Source organism: Drosophila arizonae, chromosome X (assembly GCF_054131065.1).
Source record: "Drosophila arizonae isolate 15081-1271.41 chromosome X, UAZ_ARI_1.0, whole genome shotgun sequence".
NCBI classification, from domain to species: domain Eukaryota; kingdom Metazoa; phylum Arthropoda; class Insecta; order Diptera; family Drosophilidae; genus Drosophila; species Drosophila arizonae.
In genome coordinates this window covers 8,690,253-8,711,729 of record NC_142927.1, presented here as the reverse complement: position 1 = coordinate 8,711,729, position 21,477 = coordinate 8,690,253, and the positions used below count along the sequence as shown (strand labels likewise).

The 21,477-nt window shown below is 42.5% G+C and overlaps 3 protein-coding genes across 4 annotated transcripts; 1 reads left to right on the top strand and 2 right to left on the bottom strand.

The window, feature by feature from the left end:
- Positions 1-641: 641 nt before the first annotated feature.
- Positions 642-5,169, bottom strand: LOC108618525 (uncharacterized). Its single transcript, XM_018014578.2, has 2 exons — positions 5,037-5,169; positions 642-3,342 (listed from the first exon to the last, which is right to left on the bottom strand). The coding sequence occupies exons 1-2, from the start codon at positions 5,140-5,142 to the stop codon at positions 1,508-1,510; spliced, it is 1,941 nt and encodes a 646-aa protein (XP_017870067.1). The 5' UTR covers positions 5,143-5,169; the 3' UTR covers positions 642-1,507.
- A 151-nt stretch (positions 5,170-5,320) lies between these two features.
- Positions 5,321-8,429, top strand: LOC149267852 (uncharacterized). The gene is made up of 3 exons (XM_089474550.1): positions 5,321-5,461; positions 5,522-5,739; positions 6,041-8,429. The coding sequence occupies exon 3, from the start codon at positions 6,501-6,503 to the stop codon at positions 8,313-8,315; it is 1,815 nt and encodes a 604-aa protein (XP_089330676.1). The 5' UTR covers positions 5,321-5,461; positions 5,522-5,739; positions 6,041-6,500; the 3' UTR covers positions 8,316-8,429.
- A 1,036-nt stretch (positions 8,430-9,465) lies between these two features.
- Positions 9,466-21,269, bottom strand: sws (patatin like phospholipase domain containing sws). 2 transcript variants are annotated; one of them, XM_018014561.2, is made up of 12 exons: positions 20,933-21,269; positions 20,081-20,831; positions 17,190-17,924; positions 16,039-16,904; positions 15,382-15,950; positions 14,606-15,024; positions 14,252-14,527; positions 13,989-14,175; positions 12,911-13,027; positions 11,348-11,559; positions 10,934-11,278; positions 9,466-10,861 (listed from the first exon to the last, which is right to left on the bottom strand). In XM_018014561.2, the coding sequence occupies exons 2-12, from the start codon at positions 20,180-20,182 to the stop codon at positions 10,334-10,336; spliced, it is 4,356 nt and encodes a 1,451-aa protein (XP_017870050.1). In that variant the 5' UTR covers positions 20,183-20,831; positions 20,933-21,269; the 3' UTR covers positions 9,466-10,333. The 2 variants fall into 2 exon arrangements, with proteins under 2 accessions (XP_017870050.1, XP_017870051.1); XM_018014562.2 differs by lacking the exon at positions 12,911-13,027 and adding an exon at positions 11,816-11,932.
- Between the last annotated feature and the right edge of the window lie 208 nt (positions 21,270-21,477).

The following is a 21,477-nucleotide window of genomic DNA, read 5'->3' as shown; positions in this document are numbered from 1 at the left end:
TGAAGCAATAAACTCAAAATGTTGTTTTTGTTTCTTCCTTTTTATTCATTTTCATTATTATTATTTTTTTTTTTAATTTTTAGCTTTTTTTATTTTTTAATTTTTTTTTTTTTTTTAATTTTACATTTTAGAAATTTTACAATTGAATGTGTAGAAATATGTTATATGTAACTATGTAGAAATATGTGTGTGAAAGTATATAGAAGTATACATACACGCAAGCGCATACATGGACAAATAAATTCTATCAAATTTTTTTTAATTTTTGTTTTTCAATATTGTTTTTTTTTTTAATTTTTGCTTTTGATTTTGTTTAAATTTTAAAATTTTAATTGTTTGAATAATTGTAAACATAAAAAAAAATTAATCAAAATCAACACACATATACGCGAATACATTTGTTCAAATTTTGTTTTTTAATATTTGCTTTTTTACTTTTGATTTTTTTTTCAGTTTGCTTATATATATATGTATGTATACATATATATGTGTATATATAAACAAACTGAAAAAAAATTGAAAAGTAAAAAAAACAAATATATATATTTTTTTAGATTTTAAATTTTACAATTTTAATTGTTTGAATAATTGCAAATAAAAAATAATTCAATTTGTAGAAATACGTTAGAACTATGTATAAATATGTTTTTTTTACTTTTTAAGTTTTTTCTGTCTGTTTCTATGTAGATTTGTTTGTAGATTTAAAATTGATTGTTTGAATAATTGCAAATATAAAAAATTCAATGTAAAAAAATGTATTATAACTATCGAATACATTTTTTCCAATTGTTTAAAAATTTTTTTTTTGTATTTTATAAATTTTTATTTTTATTTTTTTTTTCTTTAGATTTTAAGTTTTAAAATATTGATTGTTTGAATAATTGCAAATAAAAAAAAAATGTTTAAATATGTATATACATATGTACATACATGCATGAAATAGTTTTTTTAAATTTTACAATTTTGAGTGTTTGAATAATTGCAAATTTAAAAAAAATATTCAATTTGGATAAATATAATACTTATAAATAGAAATATGTTCGTAAAAGTGTAAATGTATGCCTACATATGCATACACATGCGTGAATAAATATATATATATATTTAAATGTATGTTTGTATAAATCAGCATGTAGATATATATGTAGGCATACGATTGCCCATGGATGTTATTGCGTGCATGTATGTGTATGTTGCAGGTAGCTATACATATCTATTCATTTGTGAAATGTAGCTATGCATGTGTGTGTGCGTGTTGAATGTGTATGAAAATGATATATGTGTGTTCATGTGCATGTATGTACATATGTACATATGTATATGAGGTATTCCTATGTTTATGTTTGTACTTTTCGCAAGGCACTTCAAGCCTTATATGTATGTGTGTATGTTGTGCATGCATGTGTGATTATGTTAATTGCGTGTATATCGATATGCATATCGATAGATTGCAGTGCGCGCGCTGCTACCAATAAGTGTTTGTGTGGTGTTGTGATGTCTGGAAGAACTATTTGCGCACCGCGCCGCACTTGTAGCACATGCCGCCCAGCCGGGACGCGGGACATGGCGGCGGCGGGATTGTGGAAGCGTCCGCGGCTGTGGACTCGTCCGTGGATGGCTTTGGTTTGCGGCGTGGCCGAAAGCGTTTATTTCTCTCGTTCTTGTCGGCCACCATCTTGGCGAGTATCTCGTCGCGGCGAACCTGCAGGTCGATCCACTGTTTACAGGCACGTTTCAGTGTCTCCTGATCAAAGGTTTCCGAGGCCAGCTTGATACCGGCGGTCTTGAAATCCTTAATCAGAGCATCGATGACCGTTTGTTGGTTCTTCACTTTGAAGAACCAAATGCCGCCATACGGCTTTGAACCAATTGGCATCGCTTTCGTTTCATACTTTCGGGTTTTGAATGGCGCTGTCTCTCGGCTATCATCACTGTTGACGAAGGGCGTCGTCGAGCGATTATCTTCATCGGTTTCTTCCTCCAACGGCGACAATGCCGATTCTTCATCGAACTCGAAGTTTTCGAGTTCGGGATCATATTCGACTTCGTATTCGTATTCGTAGTCTTCTAGCTCTGAACCATCTAGATATTCCTCTTTGAGGTATTCTGTCTCTTCACCCGCTGGCTCTTCACCACCTACTGCCCCCTCAAGATCGGGCTCCTCACCTGCTGCCTCCTCACCTGCTGCCTCCTCACCTGCGGCCTCCTCACCTGCTGCCTCCTCACATGCTGCCTCCTCACCTGCTGGCTGCTCGTTCTGGCGGTTGCTTGCTTCCGGTAACTCGTCGCCCATCACCTCCACCTCCTCTTCCAGCGTTGACCTCGGACGCTCTATGTTCATCATATAGGCCTCCCTAGGAAACAAGTACCGCTTCGGCGTCTTCTTGCCCTTCCACTGGCCAATGAAGATCGGCGGTATTACCGGATTGTCGCGCATGAACTGCGGCGGAGCATCTTTGATCAACTCCATGAACAGGAGTCGCGACAGGCTGCCGGACCCAAACACACAGCCGGCAGAAAAGCCGGGCGGCAAGTAGCGCCTTGGCAGATGAACTGGTTCACTCAAGACCATGCTAGATTCATTGCTGAAATATCTGGCTGGTAAATTAACCTTGGGCGTTCGCTCGGTCAGCGCAGCTTCGGCCGCACTCGTCACGTGCGGATGGATGAACTCGGAGAGGACGGTGACGCACAGCGGCGTCGAATGGTACACCATCATCGGCACGATGCTCAGGTCGGGCACATAGATGGTATAGTCGGACCTTATACGCTGAACAGAGCGATCCACGTCGTCCAGCAAATCGGAGTGCGAAATGATGTAGCCAAGGCACATCTCCGGGCCCAGGTAGTTGGTGGGCAAGACGACATTATCGGGCGTCGCCAAGTCCAGAAAAGTGGTGCTTGTAGCCGTCGAAGCATTTGGCTGAGTCTGGCCTGGTGGCAGGCGACAGCCCACGAACAGCGGAGGTGTCATTCCACTGTAGCGCGATGGCAGCAGCCCGTTCGGATAGAGCTTGCGGCTCAGCACGCCGGTCGAAAAAATGCCACCAGCCTCGAAACCCTTCGGCAGCAACTCCACTGGCAGATACATTATCTTATGGAGAGGAGCGTTGCGTGGAAACAATTTGGCCGGTATCTCGAACACTGGGCAACACAGCTCCTCCGACTTCTTGGCAGCCTCCGCATCGTGACGATGCTCCTGCGGCGACAGCGTGCACATCACAATCCCATCCATTTCGATGTGGCGCTTGCCAAAGGTCAGCTTCGTCAAGTTTGGCAAATAGCGTGGATCCTTGTTGAACACATACGGAGGTTTTTCGCTCTGATTCTTCTTCTTTCTACCTGTTCTCGACAGAAAAAAAAAAATCAATCATATATTACACTATATATATAAAATATATAAATTAAAAAAAAAAAAAAATTATAAAATTTTAGCTACACAAAATAAAATTTAAAAAAACTGCTGAAAATATAAATTATTTATTTAAAAAAAAAAAAAAATAGTTTTTGTATTAATTTTTAATTTAATTTTATTATTTTATTAATTTTTTAAGAATAATTACTGTTGCCACAAAAAAGAAAAAAATAAATAAACTAAAAAAATGTATGTATATGCTGGAAAAATCCGCATGAATTCAATTTATATTAATATTTAATGAATACTTTAATTTAAAATTTAATTGTAAAGCTTATTAATATTATGAAACAAGTAAGAAAACTGTAGATACTACCCAGAACTAAACTAAGAAAAAAGTACATTTAGTATGGCTCAAAATTACTATTTCGATATATTAAAAAATATAAATGAAATAAAAAAACTCATTTAATTACACAGTGCAATTGATTTATATTTATGTATTTGCAAAAATTAATGACATCATGCACTTTTACTATTGGGAAAATTGAATACTCTGAAACAATGAAAAATAAACCTAAATTGCGCGGCTCTGGGAGTCGAACCCGAGACCTCTCGACCGAGCGTCGCGCTGCTAATCGCAACGCCATTGCACTCCTTAAAAGCGCGAGGGCAAAACTGAAATACATTCACTGCTGAAGCGCCATCTAGCAAATCTAAACCAAACTAACTGCTAATGCGATTCGAAGAATATGCTAGAACAATTTTGAATGTATGTGTGCACACGTATACGAAAACGGTTGTAGCTGCTGCACGTGCGTTTCCTAATTGGCCAAACATTTTGGTATTTTTTAACGTCGATTGATTTAACGGAATTTTATGAAACTTTCAGCATAAGATATACATATTCTATTTGGCGAATTTACAGAAGATAAAAAATAAAAAAAAAAAAAAATATATATATATTATCTAGATATAGATATATATATATTATATATATTATATCTATCTATAGATATATATATCTAATATATATATACTATATATATATGTGTATATATATAATATATATATAATATCTCTAATATATATATATATATCTATATTATATATCTATCTATATATATATTTATTATATAGATATATATATATATATATCTATATATATATATATATATTCTATATCATATATATATATGTATATCATGCATATATAATAATGTATTATAAGTTAATAGGTATATAAATATATAATTATAATCAAAAGTCAATAACGGTTGCAATTAAATAATTAACATCAATAGAAACCATTTGAGCAAAATGAAAAATTCATTAAACCCGTACGTTTATACCCGGAACGCGCTATAACCGTAAAAGTTAGCTTATAAACTTTTGTCTGAGGACCAGAATTTTCGTCGCTATAACCGTACAGACGCCATAAGCGGAGTCGTTATAACCGAACTCTACTGTATATATGTATGCAGAAAGTTGAAAGCGAAAAATTTGCAAACGTTGACGTGTATGTTTGTGTGCATGTGTGTATGTATATGTAAATCAAAATGTCTGATGCACAAAAATTGTCAGCGACTTTCAGTTAGCGGTGCTCCCGTTGGGAGACGAACAGGAAGAAAAAGAGACACCAAATTTGAATTTCTATTATTTGCTATTGAATATGACTTACCTGAATTTTGGACAGCTACTCCCACGTACACCGTTCTGGCACCGTCGGCCCGTTGCGCAGCCGCAGCCGCGGCAGCCGCTACAGCTGCCTCCACATTAAAGTCCATTTTCAGAATGAGTCGAGAAAAATCTGTGCGATTCGTTTTTCACAGCACAAAGCACGCGCTCTGCCTTTCAGTGCTGCCCATGAAAGCAATAATTGCCCGCTTTTCGCTATTGAACAACACTAATTCGGTTAAGTTGCAGTTTTTTTGATTTTTTTCAATTTTACAATACTAGCTCCGACACCGAAACAAACAAACTGCTTTAAATTGATATATTTACAGGCTTTTCACATTGAATCGATAAGTTTGTACTATGCCAACTATGATTGAGGTGTTTGCCGATAGCCGGGGTGGGCAGGTCGAGCATTTGAGAGAGCAAGGGGTATGTCATAGCCGATCACTCCTCGATAATATCGTAATTTGTTTACCGTGTTTCTTGCAGACTTGCAGGAGGCGCGTCGAGCTGCCGCCTGATAGATGTATCTATACACCTGATACCGCTGATACCGGAACCATTAGGCGCTACTCAGCCCAATTCCTACATTCGGATGGTGACACACGCATTGACAAAGGCTTAAACGCTTCCAATTGCCAACAATAATTGATTGACGTCGGCCACAAGCTGAAGCTATTTGAGCCCGCCTCTGATGTTTCGTTGAGGTAGAGCTGACATTTGTTGTTGTTGTTGTTGTTGTTGTTGTTGTTGTTGTTGTTCATTCGATATTCCTGGAACATGACCCACACTTGATGCTAAGTGTGCCACAATACATACATATGTATGTATATCCAGAAGCAGCCGTTGATGAATCACTCGCAATGTCCGCAATGAGAACGAGCAGCACAATTCTGGGGCATGATGACCCAGCCAATGTTTATCGTACTACACACACATCGCCACCCAAGACTGACCTACGCACACCGTCTCACCCGCCTCCCCCGCCTCTTCCACATTCTTTTCTAGGGGCTGCAACGGGAAGAAGCTTTGGCTTGCAATTGTAAAGCGTGACCTGCTAGAGCTTAACCCTGCCATACAGAGGACGCCCCACAGACACCGCCTGACCACCCCTTACATATTGGCAGACGCAGCATTCATCATCTGTAAAGATCCATATCTTATTGGCAAGAGGAAGCACAGCAAAGGCATGTGGCCTACGCCTGATCTGCAGCCAGTAGAGGGCGTGGTCAGCTGCCTCATGCTGAGTCGTTCGAGAGTCGTCGGAGATCTAGGTATGCATATGTACATGGCTGGAGCTCGATTCCTACTATGTATCCAGCTAGCCTTTGCCTGAGAGTTCAGTAAAAATTGTAGCTAAATTTAGGTGTGCACACGATTTCCAAAAGCAACAACTAATTGAAATACCAAACATCGCTATACGTACATACACACAGACCCACCCACGCATACAACATACAAATTGGCAATGGAGATGGCCAAAAGGAGCGTGGGCAGCACTGGCGCTGTTGGCGCTGCTGGCCCTGGCCGACACCGTCGAACCGCAGCTGCCTCAACGGCCGCAGCGCCGCTCAAGAAGGCGAAAGCCAAGACCAAGCCCCTGGAGCTGCTCGTGGTTGGACAGCAGCTGACGATGCAACCCATGTTCAGGCGCACCACCAAGCCAATGGCAACAGCTGCTGCCCCTGCAGCAGAAGCAGAGGCAGCAGCAGCAGCCGCATCAGCCGCACCAGCCGCAGCTCGTGTCAGCTACCAGTGTGGTCCGCCTGTGGAAGAGCAGCTGCTGGAGGACGGCGACTTCATGTACGTCTACAGGGCTTATCCCTTCGAGCTGTGGAGCCAACCGGCGCAGCTGGACATGCCGCAGGAGTCGCTGACATGGCTGGCCAAGCAGCAGCAGCAACTACTGCACTCGCAACAGCAGCAACATCAGCAACAGCCGCTGCATCTACAGCAACAGCTACAGCAGCAGCAACAGCAGCAAGAACAACAGCAACAAGAGCAGGAGCAACAGCAACAGCAGCAGCATCAGCATGAACAACAGCAACAGCAACAAGAGAAGCAGCAGCAGAAGCAACCGCAACAACGACAAGAGAAGCAGCAACAGCAGCAAGAACAACTGAAAATACAGCAGCAACAGGAACTGCTGCTCTCGCAACAGCAGCAGCAACTGCTGCTCTCGCAACAGCAACAGCAACAACAAGAGAAGCAGCAGCAGCAACTGCTGCTCTCGCAACAGCAGCAACAGCAACAACAAAAGCAGCAACAGCAGCAACTGCTACTCTCGCAACAGCAGCAACAGCAGCAGCAACAGCAACAACAAAAGCAGCAACAGCAGAAGCAACAGCAACAGCAACATCAGCAAGAACAACTGAAGCTACAGCAGCAACAGCAGCAACAGCAACAGCAGCAGCAGCAACTGCTGCTCTTGCAACAGCAACAGCAACAGCAACAGCAGCAGCAGCAACTGCTGCTCTTGCAACAGCAACAGCAACAGCAGCAGCAGCAACTGCTGCTCTCGCAACAGCAACAACAACAAAAGAAGCAGCAACAGCAACTGCTGCTCTCGCAACTGCAGCAACAGGAACTGCTGCTCTCGCAACAGCAGCAACAGCAACAACAAAAGCAGCAACAGCAACAGCAACAACAGCAAGATAAGCAGCAACAGCAGCAAGATAAGCAGCAACAGCAGCAAGAACAACAGAAGCTACAGCAGCAACAGCAACAACAGCAACAGCAGCAGCAGCAACTGCTGCTCTTGAAACAACAACAAAAGAAGCAGCAACAGCAACTGCTGCTCTCGCAACAGCAACAGCAACAACAACAAGAGAAGCAGCCGCAGCAACTGCTGCTCTCGCAACAGCAGCAACAGCAACAACAAAAGCAGCAACAGCAGCAGCAACAGCAACAGCAACAACAGCAAGATAAGCAGCAACAGAAGCAAGAACAGCAGAAGCTACAGCAGCAACAGCAACAACAGCAACAGCAGCAGCAGCAACTGCTGCTCTCGCAACAGCAACAACAACAAGAGAAGCAGCAACAGCAACAACAGCATCAACAGCAGCAACAGCAACAGCTGAAAGAACAACAGAATCTACAGCAGCAGCAGCAGCAGCAACTGATGCACTCGCAACAGCAGCCGCAGCATCAACAGCAACAACTACAGCAGCAACAGCAGAAACAGCCGCAACAGCAGCAACAGTGCCTGCCAATTGTCCAGCAGGTGCTCGACGCCCGCTTCCTGACCGAACTCTTCGACGAGCTGCTCCTGTGTGCTGAGTGATCGTTGTGCCTCCTGCTGATTTCTTTCGCTTGAATACACTCTATATACATACTATGCATATTTATGTAAAGCTCTTCCTTTCTACTGCGAATATACTAAATCCAGAGTACTATATGTATATATATGTATGTATATGGGGTATGCAGAAGAAGCAGATGCAGCAGTAGCAGCCGCACCAGCAGCAGCTCGTGTCAACTCCCAGTGTTTTCCACATGTGGCTGAGCAGCTGCTAGAGGATGGGGACTATCCAGCTGGCAATCGGCGCAGCTAGATATGCCACAGGAGTCGCCGCCACGGCTGGCCAAGCAGCAGGAGAGGCAACAGCAGGAGCAGCAGCAGTGCCTGCCAATTGTCCAGCAGGTGCTCGACTCCCGCTTCCTGGCCGAACTCTTCGACGAGCTTTTCCTCTGCACTGAGTGATCGTTATGCCTCCTGCTCTGTATTTTCTTTTGTGTATACTCCATATATGTATCTACTATGCATATTTATGTAATGCTGCTCCTTGCCTTGCGAATATACTAAATTCAGAGTACTCTACCCAAATATGTATCTATGGCATGCTTCTAGCCATGTGCGCAGATTAGCCAATTTCGAACTTTCGATCATCGTAAATTATAGCTACTTGACTACATTTCGAATCACAGATAAAGCTTCGAATATCTTGAATCTATCTTTGATATACATGCTTTTCGAACTCACTAAGGCCAAAGCTTTCACTAATTCCAAAGCTTCTAGTCAAATCCGACATTTCTCTAGATTTGTATTGATTTAATAACGGAATCATCATACTTGAAATCCATATTCTATCGAAAATAATAAATAATAAATCAATAAAAAACTGTTGACATAGGCAGAGTTGCTCGAATTATAGAGACAGATATCGAACTTGAAGCTAAAACTTCTTGAATTAGCTTTCAATATCTACCATTGAAGTCAATCAACCAATTTTCATATGAATCCCAAAATCATTTCGAACTTAATTTTTTTTCGATTTTTTCCACTTAATATTTTTCATTGCCTGCTTTTCGGCGCAAAACAAGTGAACTGAATGAGAGTAGAGAAGTAGATGTGTGTGTGTGTGTGTGTATATGAATATATTAATTCATATATTGTCTATGTATTATCCAAATAAAATGCCTTGCTTTCAGAATTGTACTTTCAAATTCCTTATATTTATTTGCTTGCTCAGCTTAAAAAAAAAATTGAATAAAATAAAATCGAACTTTAACAAACACGATTTTCTTTTCATTTCTTTTCATTTATTTTAACTAGTTGCTAGGGAGCTGTGTTTTCGTATGTGTGTGTGTGTGTGAGTGCAAATTTGTGTGAGTGTGAGTTAAACATGTGTGCAGATAGTGTAGCGGAATGGAGGGCTGCAGAGATGCCAGCTGTACATACGAAACTCCATGTAGCTGGCATCTAAATAGATGTATATATGTATATATATACTTATATATAGACCTTTGTATACATATAGTTATATATATGCATATATATAAAATATACAGAATGAATGTATATCTAGTGTATATATCATCAGGTGTGTTTGTGTAAGTAAAAATATATATATGTAGTGATATATATTTTATAGATGGCTCTGTCATAGGAGCCATCAAATATACACATATGTATATAAATCAAGATACATATATACATATATATATATATCTCAGTAATATACAAGGCGTGTGTGTCTTTTGTGTGTGTGGGTGTGTGTGTGTGTGGGTGTGGGAGTGATTAGCTAAAGCTATGCCTAAATATGATATACACTTATTCAACTGAACATTAACAAACTTCTTTTGTTGTCATGGATTAACTACATAATTAATGGAGGTTTTCTTAACCAACTTCGACTCCTATTCCGACTCCGACTTCTGCTATCAAATATATATATATATATATATATATATATATATATATATATATTCATTCATGTGTGTGTGTATGATAGTGTGTGTATCTGCGTATGTGTGTGTGGGATTTAGCCAATAGTTTTTGGCGGTCTTTCATAATTATAGCTAGTTTTTGGTATCGGCTTCTGTAACATTCTCCGGCTCATGAATATGGCCCTGCTCCTGCTCCTGCTCCTGTTCCTGTTCCTGCTCCTGTTCTGACTCATTCCCCTGCTCCAGCTCCTGCTGCAATTTTCGCAGCTGATCCAGTTTCGCATCTATGTCCACATCGCTAGAAGGCGTTTGAGTTGTCGCCTCAGTCATCGGAGCTGGATGCAATGTGGCTTTGCTGTCGCGCTGCATCGATCTGTCGCGCTTGTGCTTCGACTTCTGGCGACGCTTGTGCTCCCTTTCCAATTTATCGAGAATTTGCATTTTATCCTTTGCCTTCATACTCAATGGCAAATGCATTAGATTCCCTTGACTGGATGTCGGTGTCGATGGATGCTTCTTGTTTGGCGTCGGCGGTGTCGATTGCGTCGACTTATCCACCTTGCGCTCCAGCTCCAGATCGATCTCCACATCCGAGTCCAGTTCAGTCTCTGAGAAGGATAACGAGTTGCCAGCACGTGGCACCTGAATGCGATGACGATCCTGCACAGAATGAGAGCAAACAGAGTTGAGTTTGGAAATCAGTTGGATCAGTTAGACCATTGGAAAGTATACCATATTGAGAGTCGTTGGCTCCGAGATATAGCCATCGAAATCCTCATCCTCGCTAAATATATCAACCGCATTTAAGGCATACGTCTCTGGCAGCTTGCAGACGATCTGCGCCAGATCAATGAATGTGTATTCGTTGAGCGAGGCGTGGTTGCCACGCTTTGGCGGCTCCTTGTTGAACCATTGATTGAAGCGGCCCAAGCGGCCCGCTTTAGCCATATTATCAAAATAATTTTTGCCAAAGACGTAGCCCACGTCGCGTATCTCATCGAAGCTGCCAAAGGCGAGTGTCTTATATTTATCAATGGGCGGACGTATATACTCGCAATAGTCCGAGTTTTTCACTTCCTGTTAATGCAAGATGCAAGAGAAATTCGAGAAATTAGTAAATATTCTCTATAGATATTCTACTCGTACCTCTAGCTGCCGCACGCAGGACACGTATGCTAAGCGTGATTGTATGTCCGGCAGATCGGGCACTTTGACCGGCGATGTAAATGGATTCCACTTCTTATAGAGCAGCCACCAGCCACTCAGGTCGTCACCATAGTTGGTTAAATCCGTGTCGTCCTGTGAGCCCACATCGATGGCAATGATGTGCGCGGCGCCCAAATTGTGCATAACATCGGCTACGTTTGTAATTTTTAGCATACAAATGTTAAGTGGGTGTACATGGTTAGCAGAGAATGTAAAATTGTGTTGGTGAAGAGCTATTGATTGAGTGATGGTCCAGAGTGGACGCAGAGTGTTGGATTCTGTTAATGTAACAGCCACGGATAATGTTGCTGTTAACAGTGCATGGAAACTCTTTTCCAATCAGACACTGTTACTGTACGTGAACTGTTACAAACACAGTTACTGTTACTGTTGCTGTTATTGGGTTACCTGGCACATTGTTCGTATAGCATCCATCGAGCAGCAGGTGCCCGTCACGATAATCACAGAAAGGCGGAAAGACGCCGGCAATGGACATACTGGCACGGCAATAGCGCCACAGATGACCTGATCAAACGGTTGCACAAGCGCGCACACACGCACACACACACAGGCACGCAGAATGGACAATATGTATGTGTGTGGTGATGAGAGTGAGAGTGTGACAAACACACACACACACGTATACATGTGCAAATGCATGTAGAGTTTGGTTTGTATGTGTGTGTAGGTAAAAAGAGAAGAGAGGAAGAGAGAAAAAGAATACACAATTTATATTGCCGTCGTTGCTGGGTGTGAATGTACATATGTATGCAAGTAGGTGTGTGTGTTTAAGTGCGCAAACGAAATAACGGTTCTATGTATATTTACTGTGGTACTACACTACGGTTCAAAAGGTGTTTGTTTGCTTGTTTGTACAGCATCAAAAGTACAACAAATAAGTCACATACAAATACAAATTACACAACTAAAAAACTCCAAAAGCAAAACTAAATGTGTCTGCTTTAAAATACAAACGAAATCAATAATTACATATGTATGTGCAATACACGTTTGTACTTGTGAAAAGTAAATAATAATAAATAAAAAATAAAAAACAATATTTGCAACTAATTCCGTGTATGGAAAGTTTAAGTGTGTGTGTTTGTGTATGTCTGTCATTGGGTGGTGCGAATGGGAACGAACTCAAAATGTCCAATTGGAAATACGTTGCGGCGTTGCCAGCTGTTGACAGCGTTGCCAACATAATGGAATAAATATGGTTATGCGCGCAGGCTATCAGCGGACGGGGGGATCAGTGGGATCAGCGATAAAGGAGAACAAGAAGTATATTCAATGCAATGACATTAACAGAGTAGAGTTGCAGTTACAGTTACAGTTATAGTTTTACAGTCTCATTGACTCATTAATCCAACACTCTGCGCTCTCTTTTTCTCTCTGTGCCATCAATAGGTCTAAATTGAAAATTGATATTGAGAGAATATATTATATCGAACGTGTTTTTCTTTTGAATTTTTAGTTGCTAAGTTGCTAATTGCTATTTACCTGGCAAATTATTTACATAGCCGCCATCCAGCAGAAGATGTCCATCTTGTGGATCGCATAGGGGCGGCATATAGCCGCTGAGTGACATTGAGGAGCGCACATAACGCCACAGAGATCCTGCGACAGTTTGTTTTGGCAAGTGAGCGAGCATGTATGTGTATGTGTGTAAAAGTGTATTTGTATATTTGTGTATGTATGTGAGTATATTTATGTTCGTGTGTGTGAAGAGAGAAATAAAGAGAGAGAGGAAAACAGCTTTGAGTGTGAGCTTAGTTTGTAAGACCGAGCGTATTGACCAATCACAGTTCGTTAATTAATTCTATTTTGTTTTGGTTTTTTTTTTTTTTTTTCGTTTGGCAGCAGGTTAGTTTCTAGCTAAGACACAAACACGTACGCACAAATAGGGCAGGCAGCAGAGTGAGAGAGAGAGAGAGAGAGAAACAAAATACAAGAGCAGCACATTTGACAACAGATAATCCAACAACATTGAGCATGAATTTAGATTTACGTTAAATGAAAACATAAATGAAAATTTATATTATATATGCATTTGATATACTAAAATGCTCCTAGATAAACTATTAGCCATCCAGCTCCTTCTAAAAAAAAACCCTTGTTTTTTTTTTTCGCTGCAATAATAACAACAATGATAATAGCAACAAGAACAACAACAACTATAACATTTACAAGGAGAGTTCTGCGAAGGCATCAGGTAAGATCTGCCACTAGATGGCGCCACACACACAAGTCAAAATTGTCGCTCTCAAATTGGATTTACATACGTAAACGTCTCTCAGTTCCGTTGATTTCTGTTTGTATATATTCGTGCATGTATGTGTAGGTGTATAAATGTGTGCTTGTGTTTGTGTTCTATCTACAAGCTACATAAAAGAATCAAAACACCAATAATAGATAAACCAAAGACGTATTAAGCACTAAAAACAAATACATATATGTACGTACATACATAGCAAATATGAGATTAAAAGAGTAAGATTATGAAACGCAAGCTAATAATACACGAGCAGTAAAAAAAATGAGTGCATGAGATAGCAACAGCAGCCAATGGGATACTCACCGTTGGTGTGAATGCGATGGCAACTGGCAGTTATGTCAGTGGTGAGCGTAAAGTAGGGTATCCACAGATCCTCAATGCTTACATCGCCAAAGGTATCGTGTATGGTCTTGTTGAATTCACGGCCCGAGAACATCGATGTTATAGGGTATGTGAGGTCTAGCAGTTGAAGGAACCATTTTGTCATTTTCTACAATATATGAAATTATGTTTAGCAATCGACGCATTATGTTATATAGTATAGTACCACTATTGGGTAATCATACCTTTGACCATTCGCGCGCCTTCTGTGTAACGGTAGTTATATTGCGCTCCGAACACCAGAGGGCGCCCATCAGTGCGCCAATGCTGACGCCCCCCACCATATCAATGGGTATGCCCGCCTCCTGTATGGCTTTCAGCATGCCAATGTGGGCAGCACCACGAGCACCGCCCCCACCAAGGACCAAGCCAATCGAATTGCCAGTCAACCACCGAGCCAGACGAGAGAAATCGGAATGCATATTCGGCTCGGAGAGCAGCACGCGGCTATACAGATCATTCTAAACGGTAAACATAAATCAGAGATGAAATTAAATGGAACGAAATGGAATATCGAATAAGGAATGCTGCCCACTCACAATGCGATACTGGCTCTTGCGTGTGAAGATGCGTTTCACACAGAGCACATGATGATGCTTGGTCACCCAGGGACGTGCATTGAGCCAGCTGAGCGTGTTCGCTGGCCGGGCGTTCGTTGTCTCCGGATAGAGCAGGACGAGCTCTTTTTGTGTGCGCATCGCTAGCTTATCGATCTCCCGCTCGAATTTGCCAACCATATGGGAGCGTTCGCCCAGGCCGACAATTAGCACCACATCTGCCTGACGCATGCACCGCTGTGTCCAGGGACTCAGCGCACTGTCGCACTGATAGAGCGTGATTATGTTGCGATCCTCCTGCTGTGCAAGCCACGAGGTCAGACGGTATTCGTTAGCCGCCTCAAATATATTGTTGCCCAGCTGCTTGCGCACCACCTCCGATGTGAGACGGAGCACAGGACCTGCAGAAGGGAGGAACGGGATTACACATTAGTTAAGTCAATTTAAAATCAAACAAAACAGAGATGCTAGCTTCTATAACTACAAAGATTATATAAATACGAGAAGAATGGGATAGCTCCTTCTTAAATGTCTCGCTCTGTTTCCAAACAAAATTATTTTTGAAAGTGAAAACCTACAGAAAATCTATTTTTTCGAAGAATCAACAGGAATTCTTCCTTTCCGAAGTAATATTTAATAAGACTTCCAATTGATCTACGTAAGAATGTAAAAATCCTATACTAAACCGTGTTCCTCCCTCTCAGGTCGTTCGAGACTATCCAGACTAAATCTCTCTCAACGAGCTAGACTAGACTTACCAATGGCACAGAGTGAATGATATAGCTCATAGGTGAAGGGTGTGATCGGCACATCGTCGGTAATGGGAACGAGTGCCACTGTTGAATATTTGTGCGTTACGGGATTGGCCTCCACGGGCGCACTGGATGCATTGGCGCCGCGTGTCTGCATCGAGCCCAAGAAGCGATGGCTTAGGAAACTAATTAGCCGTGTTACCACAATCGGATATCGCAATTTGATGGCATTGAACAAGCCCTCGGGCAATTTGGCCAGCTCCGAGTCGCGCACAGCCAGCACTGTGGTGGTGCGCGACGTTTCGGTTATCATCTCGACAATGCCCACCAGATCACCCTTGCCGTATTCGCCGACGATCTCCTTCTTGCCGCCCGGATGCGTGATGACCGAACGCATGCGTCCGCTTAGCACAATATATGTGCTATCGCTGCTCTCGTCCTGCCGATAGACGGCACGACCCGACTCCAGAAATATCCAATCCAGAGCGTAATCACACTGACGCACCAACGGCGACAAACGGCGCACAACTCCATTGCCCAAATCGAGGACAATGCGTGGACGCTGGCGCATTATTCTGGCAAAGTGGGGAAAACATAAGAATTAATTAAAGGATCTGCACTGAACTAGCTCTGAGAATTCAGAGAACTGCGGAGCATACTCACTGATAGATAGCAGCACGCCGTATATAGGCAATACGGCTATTGCTGCGAGCCCTGATGGTATAGGCACTCGCCTCGCCGGTGAGCATGGCCAGGCCGCCAACGATTTCGCCGGGATGCACGAAATGGATGAGCATGTCGTTCTTGCTGTCCTGCTTGGCGGCGCGCGTAGCATCCGCGTTGCTCTGGTAGACGGCCAGGGTGCCGGTCATCACAAACCAAATGCACACATCTTCGGCATTGCCCTCGGTGATTAGCGTCACGTTCGGCTCCAATTCGCGGACCTCAACAAATGGCTCAATAATGCTCGTATCCTCTTCACTCAGGCCGAGCTCACGGCGCAAACTGTCGACAGCCGATGATTGCACCAGACGCTGATCGATGTTGGTGATGGTGGCATTGCCCGTGCCATCGGGTGATTCCCCGCCGCTGCCAGTGGGTGTACAGGCATCCGAGCTGCGATGGGTTCCACCAACCGAGACGCCGCTCGACTGCTGCTGCTGATGATGGTACAGATCAATGTAGGGCGCATCGCCGTGCACCTCGGCGAAGTGCATGGCACTGGCATTCGGATTGGGATCCGGATCGGAGAGTGTGTGCTCCTCGCGCGACATACGTGTGACCGGCGATGTCGCTGGCCGTGAGGCCATTGCACGCGATGCCTGTGAGGCCTGAGAGAGCACCGGCCCAGGCACCGTAACGGGCACTGGATTGCTGCCCTTGATGCGCATATGGTTCTGCACGAGCTCCGCATTGAGGCCTAAGTAATTGCGCAATGCTGTGAAGAGCACACGCTGCAGCCGTATCATTATCACCTGTATCACACGTATCATCACATCCGGATTTTCGTTGAACACCTCCTCGAATGCCTGTCGAATAGGATGGAATATTAGTATTATATCTATTCTATATTAAAATGTACAGGGTATCTATAATATCTGTCTCTCCCCTTTACTCTCTCTCTCTCTCTCTCTCTCTCTCTCTCTCTCTCTCTCTCTCTCTGGGTCTCATTCATCCCATACTCTCTCCCGCTGCATTAGCCTCTCACTTACTCACTTTCCCTCTCTCTCTCTCTCTCTCTCTTTATACTTTCCCTTCTCGATATTTATATCCTACTCTTTATCTTCCACTCTCTTTATCAGTTGACAACTCACCTGCATGGGCAGCCGAATGACAACCGACTTCTCCATGGCCTTAGCCGTAACTGTCTTGTAGTAGCTGGAATTACCAGAGAGTACATCGATGAAGCTGAGCAACGATGTCACCGATTCACCCTTGCGCACCGTCTTCAGCGAGAGTGTGCTCCCATCGGCATTGCAGATGTAGACATTGATCATTCCCGACTGGACGATGTAGACGCTGTCATCCGGATCGGTTATCTTGAACAGATAGTCGCCGGCCATAAGCTGCAGCAGCTGGGTGTGCTTGCAGAGCTTCAAGAAGATCGGCTTCTCGAAATGCCCAAAGATGCGAATACTTTGGAGCATATAGAGAGCATCCGGTGGCACACGATCGCTGCCATCGATAGTCTCCTCCAGATATTCCGCCGGCGGCTCCACTGTCTTCATCTCGAGCGGACGATTCTCGCGCTGCAGCTGCAGGATGCGGCGAGCGAAGCGCATCACCGCACGACGCTTATAGCCCTTGCCGCTGCTGTACATCTGGCCGCTGACGTTCTTCATTTTGCGCAACATGCGGCGGCCATAGAAGAGCATTTTGTCGCGTTTGCGAAATCGCAAGCCGCGATGATCGCCGCCCGAGGCGGCGGTGAGAGCGCTCAGTGTACGGGCGCTTTCATCGCGCAGGCGCAACGATGCCAAGCGCTTGAAATACAGAAACCAGGCGATAAACAGCGCTCCGATAGCCAGCAACGCGCCATACCAGTACGTCTGCGGGCGGTTATCGATATCGACGAAGGAGAAAAAGAAAATAAATACGAATAACAATTGTGAGCATGATAAACAAATAATAGAAACAATAATAAAGAGCAATTAAGATGTCAGCTGCACTGACTGCTGAATGGCCTTGAAACACATGCGACAGATCAACAATTATTCATAAGACATGCATATGCACATACATACATATACATATGTATGTACAGACACACATACTCAACACACTAGCCATAATAAGTCTCTTCTGCATTAGCATACAATGTGTATGTATAGCGTATTAGAAGTTCTGCGCGCCTGTCATTTTGTATGCAAAACAACCGTAATGCTTGGCTATACTTCCCATGAGCGAGCACACTTAACCATCCCACTCACTCCTCACTCACTCTCTCACGCGCTCTGCTGTGCTCTCATTCTCTTTATGCTCTCACACTTTTGCCAATTGAGCACATTTTCGCATGCACAACGGCGACGGCGATGTTAATATTGACGCGTCGCTGCCAACACTTGTTGTTGTTGGTGCTCTTTTTTTCTTGGTATTATTGTTGTTGGGCCCTCTGCCTCTTCCGCATTTGAATTGCATTTTCTTTGCTTTGACATTCGCTATCGCTGCATTTGCGTTTGTTATTGTTATTGTTATTATTGTTGTGGTTGGTGCTATTTATTCGTTTATGATTTATTTCTGTAACAGGTTTCAGCATATGCGGCAAAAATAAAATCAAAACAACTTTGGTGGCAGCGGCACAACTATTGGGAATGCGCAATGAAAACAAAGCACGACTGATATTGTCTTATTTCCAGTTAATTTGAAACGATAAAAATATTTTCTGTATAACTCTTAATACTCAGTATGACCATGCAACAAAAATCTGTATATGTATGTATGTATGGATGTGAGTGCGTGTACTTAGGTATTTGCACGCACCTACACGATGAGTTCTATTATTGTACACACATGCACACTTATACACGCATGTGAATTTTTACCCATTAAAAATAGACTATAAAGAGGGTGTATGTACATTTGTATATTCAAATCAAGGAAATGTCTGTAACATGCGGAAGCAAGCATACATTACATACATACACATATCTATCATATGTACTTATATGGAACTTATTTTAGCTGAAATTCTATGTTTATAACATTGTCAATTGTGAATATGAATATAGCATAGATCAAATAAATATTTATTATGGTGCCTATAGCGAGCTTTTGACATGAGTCTGGTAGAGGGTAGCGTATAGTCGTGCCAACTGAACTTCAATATCTCCTTTGTATCTTAGAGCGACGCTTGGCAACAAAAAGTCACAAGACACGGCTTTAAATTGATTTGGCCCCAAGGGGTTAATTGAATTATAGCAAACTGATTTGGCTATCAAATGTTTTTTTTTTTTTTTTCATTTTGGTGGGGGCGGGTGCGTCGTTGCTGCACGTGCGTAGCTTTTTTTATTTGCCTTAGCCAACTAAATCCAATTGGAACTGGCATTGGCTGTCTAATCAGCGTAATCAGTTATGCCTGATGCGCTTGCGGGGTCACGCTTTAAGGTATTATCACTCCCATGCCCAACGATAAGACAAACACGCATACACCTACACATACATACATAAGTGTGATATATATATATGTATGTGTGTGGAAATGCTTGATTGTATCTTTAAGCATGTTTATATAAGTTAGCAGCATTTGTCTGCGAATCAAAACACGGCGACCGAACGCTTTATGTTGACGGAAGTGTGCGCAACGTAAAATGCCAAACCCACACACACGCAACACGCGTACGTATGTGTGTATGAGTGTATCAAACTTGTGCATAAAAGAGATGAAAATTAGACAAGCCGAACAAACGTAACAATAACAGCTGCTGCTGCCGCTGTTCAACGATCGCGCTGCGAAGAGTCAGCAACCACTTGCATGTTATCCTGCTTGAACTGAGCAGAACTTTGTACACACTCACTCACACACACACACACACGTGCACATACTCACATGAGTCACGACGAGCCCCTCTCAAAACAAAGAAAGCGCGCACAGTGCCCGTTTGTGTGTGTTGTATGTGTGAGCGCGTGCATGTGCGTATGCATATGTACTTAACATTGACAGTTTGTTGCACTTAACATTAACATTGATTGACTCTGGGAAACTTACCGTTGTGGCGATTTGTTTGGAGACATATTGCGACCAAGCATCTGAGAATAATGTGTTGTAACAGCCGTTAACGCTCGCACGGAGCAATTCCAGGACATCCATTTGGTTGGCGTATGTGTGTCCAGCTCATACGTCCTTGGTTGTTTGATTAATTGATTGACTGCTTAATGTTGTTATTGCCTTGTTGTTTTCCTGCTGCTTACATTCACACGCCTAAATGTGCTCTATGTAAAAATGCTTGTAGTTTTGTCTTATATCAAAGGCGGAACTACTATGTTGTGATTTTTTTTTCTCCTTGCGTCTTCACAAGTGCGAGTGTGTTTGTATGTGTGTGTGTGCTTGCCTGCTTTTTTCTTTCTGTTTTGTTTTTGTTTGAGCACGCGCTACACTCTACACCCCCGCCAAATCGCAGCGGTGCGAACGAATAAGAGCGTGTGAGACAACAAGCGATGGCAGCTAAGAACTATTTGTTATTACTGTTCTTGTTGGTTTTTGGCTTTAGATTTTGTTTTAGTGTTGTTGCTATTGTTGTTGTTATAGTGTAAGCGTTGCTGCTGCATTTGCTTTGTTTAGTGCTGGTTAAATGGGTTCGAGTATTGGCCAGTGACAACCAACCCCCTCCCTGTCAACCGATTTGAGCGTTTCTTGTGCAATTTGTTTTTGTTTTTCTTGTCCTTTTTTTTTTTAATTCTTTTACTTTTTTTCTTTAATGCAATGCCGCAGTCTTTCAATTGTTTTGCTGTTGTAATTACTGCGCCCGTAATATAAAAAAAAGCAAAATAATAGAATAAAAAAATAAAACCAACAACAAATAATAATAAAATTTGTGAAAAATAGAAACAAAAAACAGACGTTCTCCAATAGGGCCAAAGATTGTTTGGCTGACTGGCTGGTCGGGTCGGGTCTGCGGGCGGAATCAATTTGCTTGTTGAATGAAACTGGTGAAAAACGTCGCCTTCGAATTACAGTCGCGTGTACTTAAAATAATTTAATGTTGTTGCACACAAAGCAGCACACAATTTTCACGAAAAAAAAAGTTAAATAAAAGTGCTGCTCTCGACTTAAATTTAAATTAACTGAGCATTATTTCGTTTCGTGTTTGACTCGCGTTGTTCTGGTTTTAGGCTCTGGCTCTGCCACCAAGCTGTCAACTTGACTGCCTGCTGAGACGTCAGCTGTTTTTCGGCCTCTGTGAACTGGGCGCCAGGGCTGCCAACTAGTGTGACAAATCGCCTGCCATTTGACAGCGCTGTTACGCCAACATTGCGAACCATAACAGTTGATGAACAGCTGTTCCCCGGCAATTTCTTTGAAAACATTAATTTGCCTCATTTCGATTTTAGCATTATTGTTCTCTTTTTTGTTTATTTGTTGTACTTATGTTTGGCGTGCCAAAC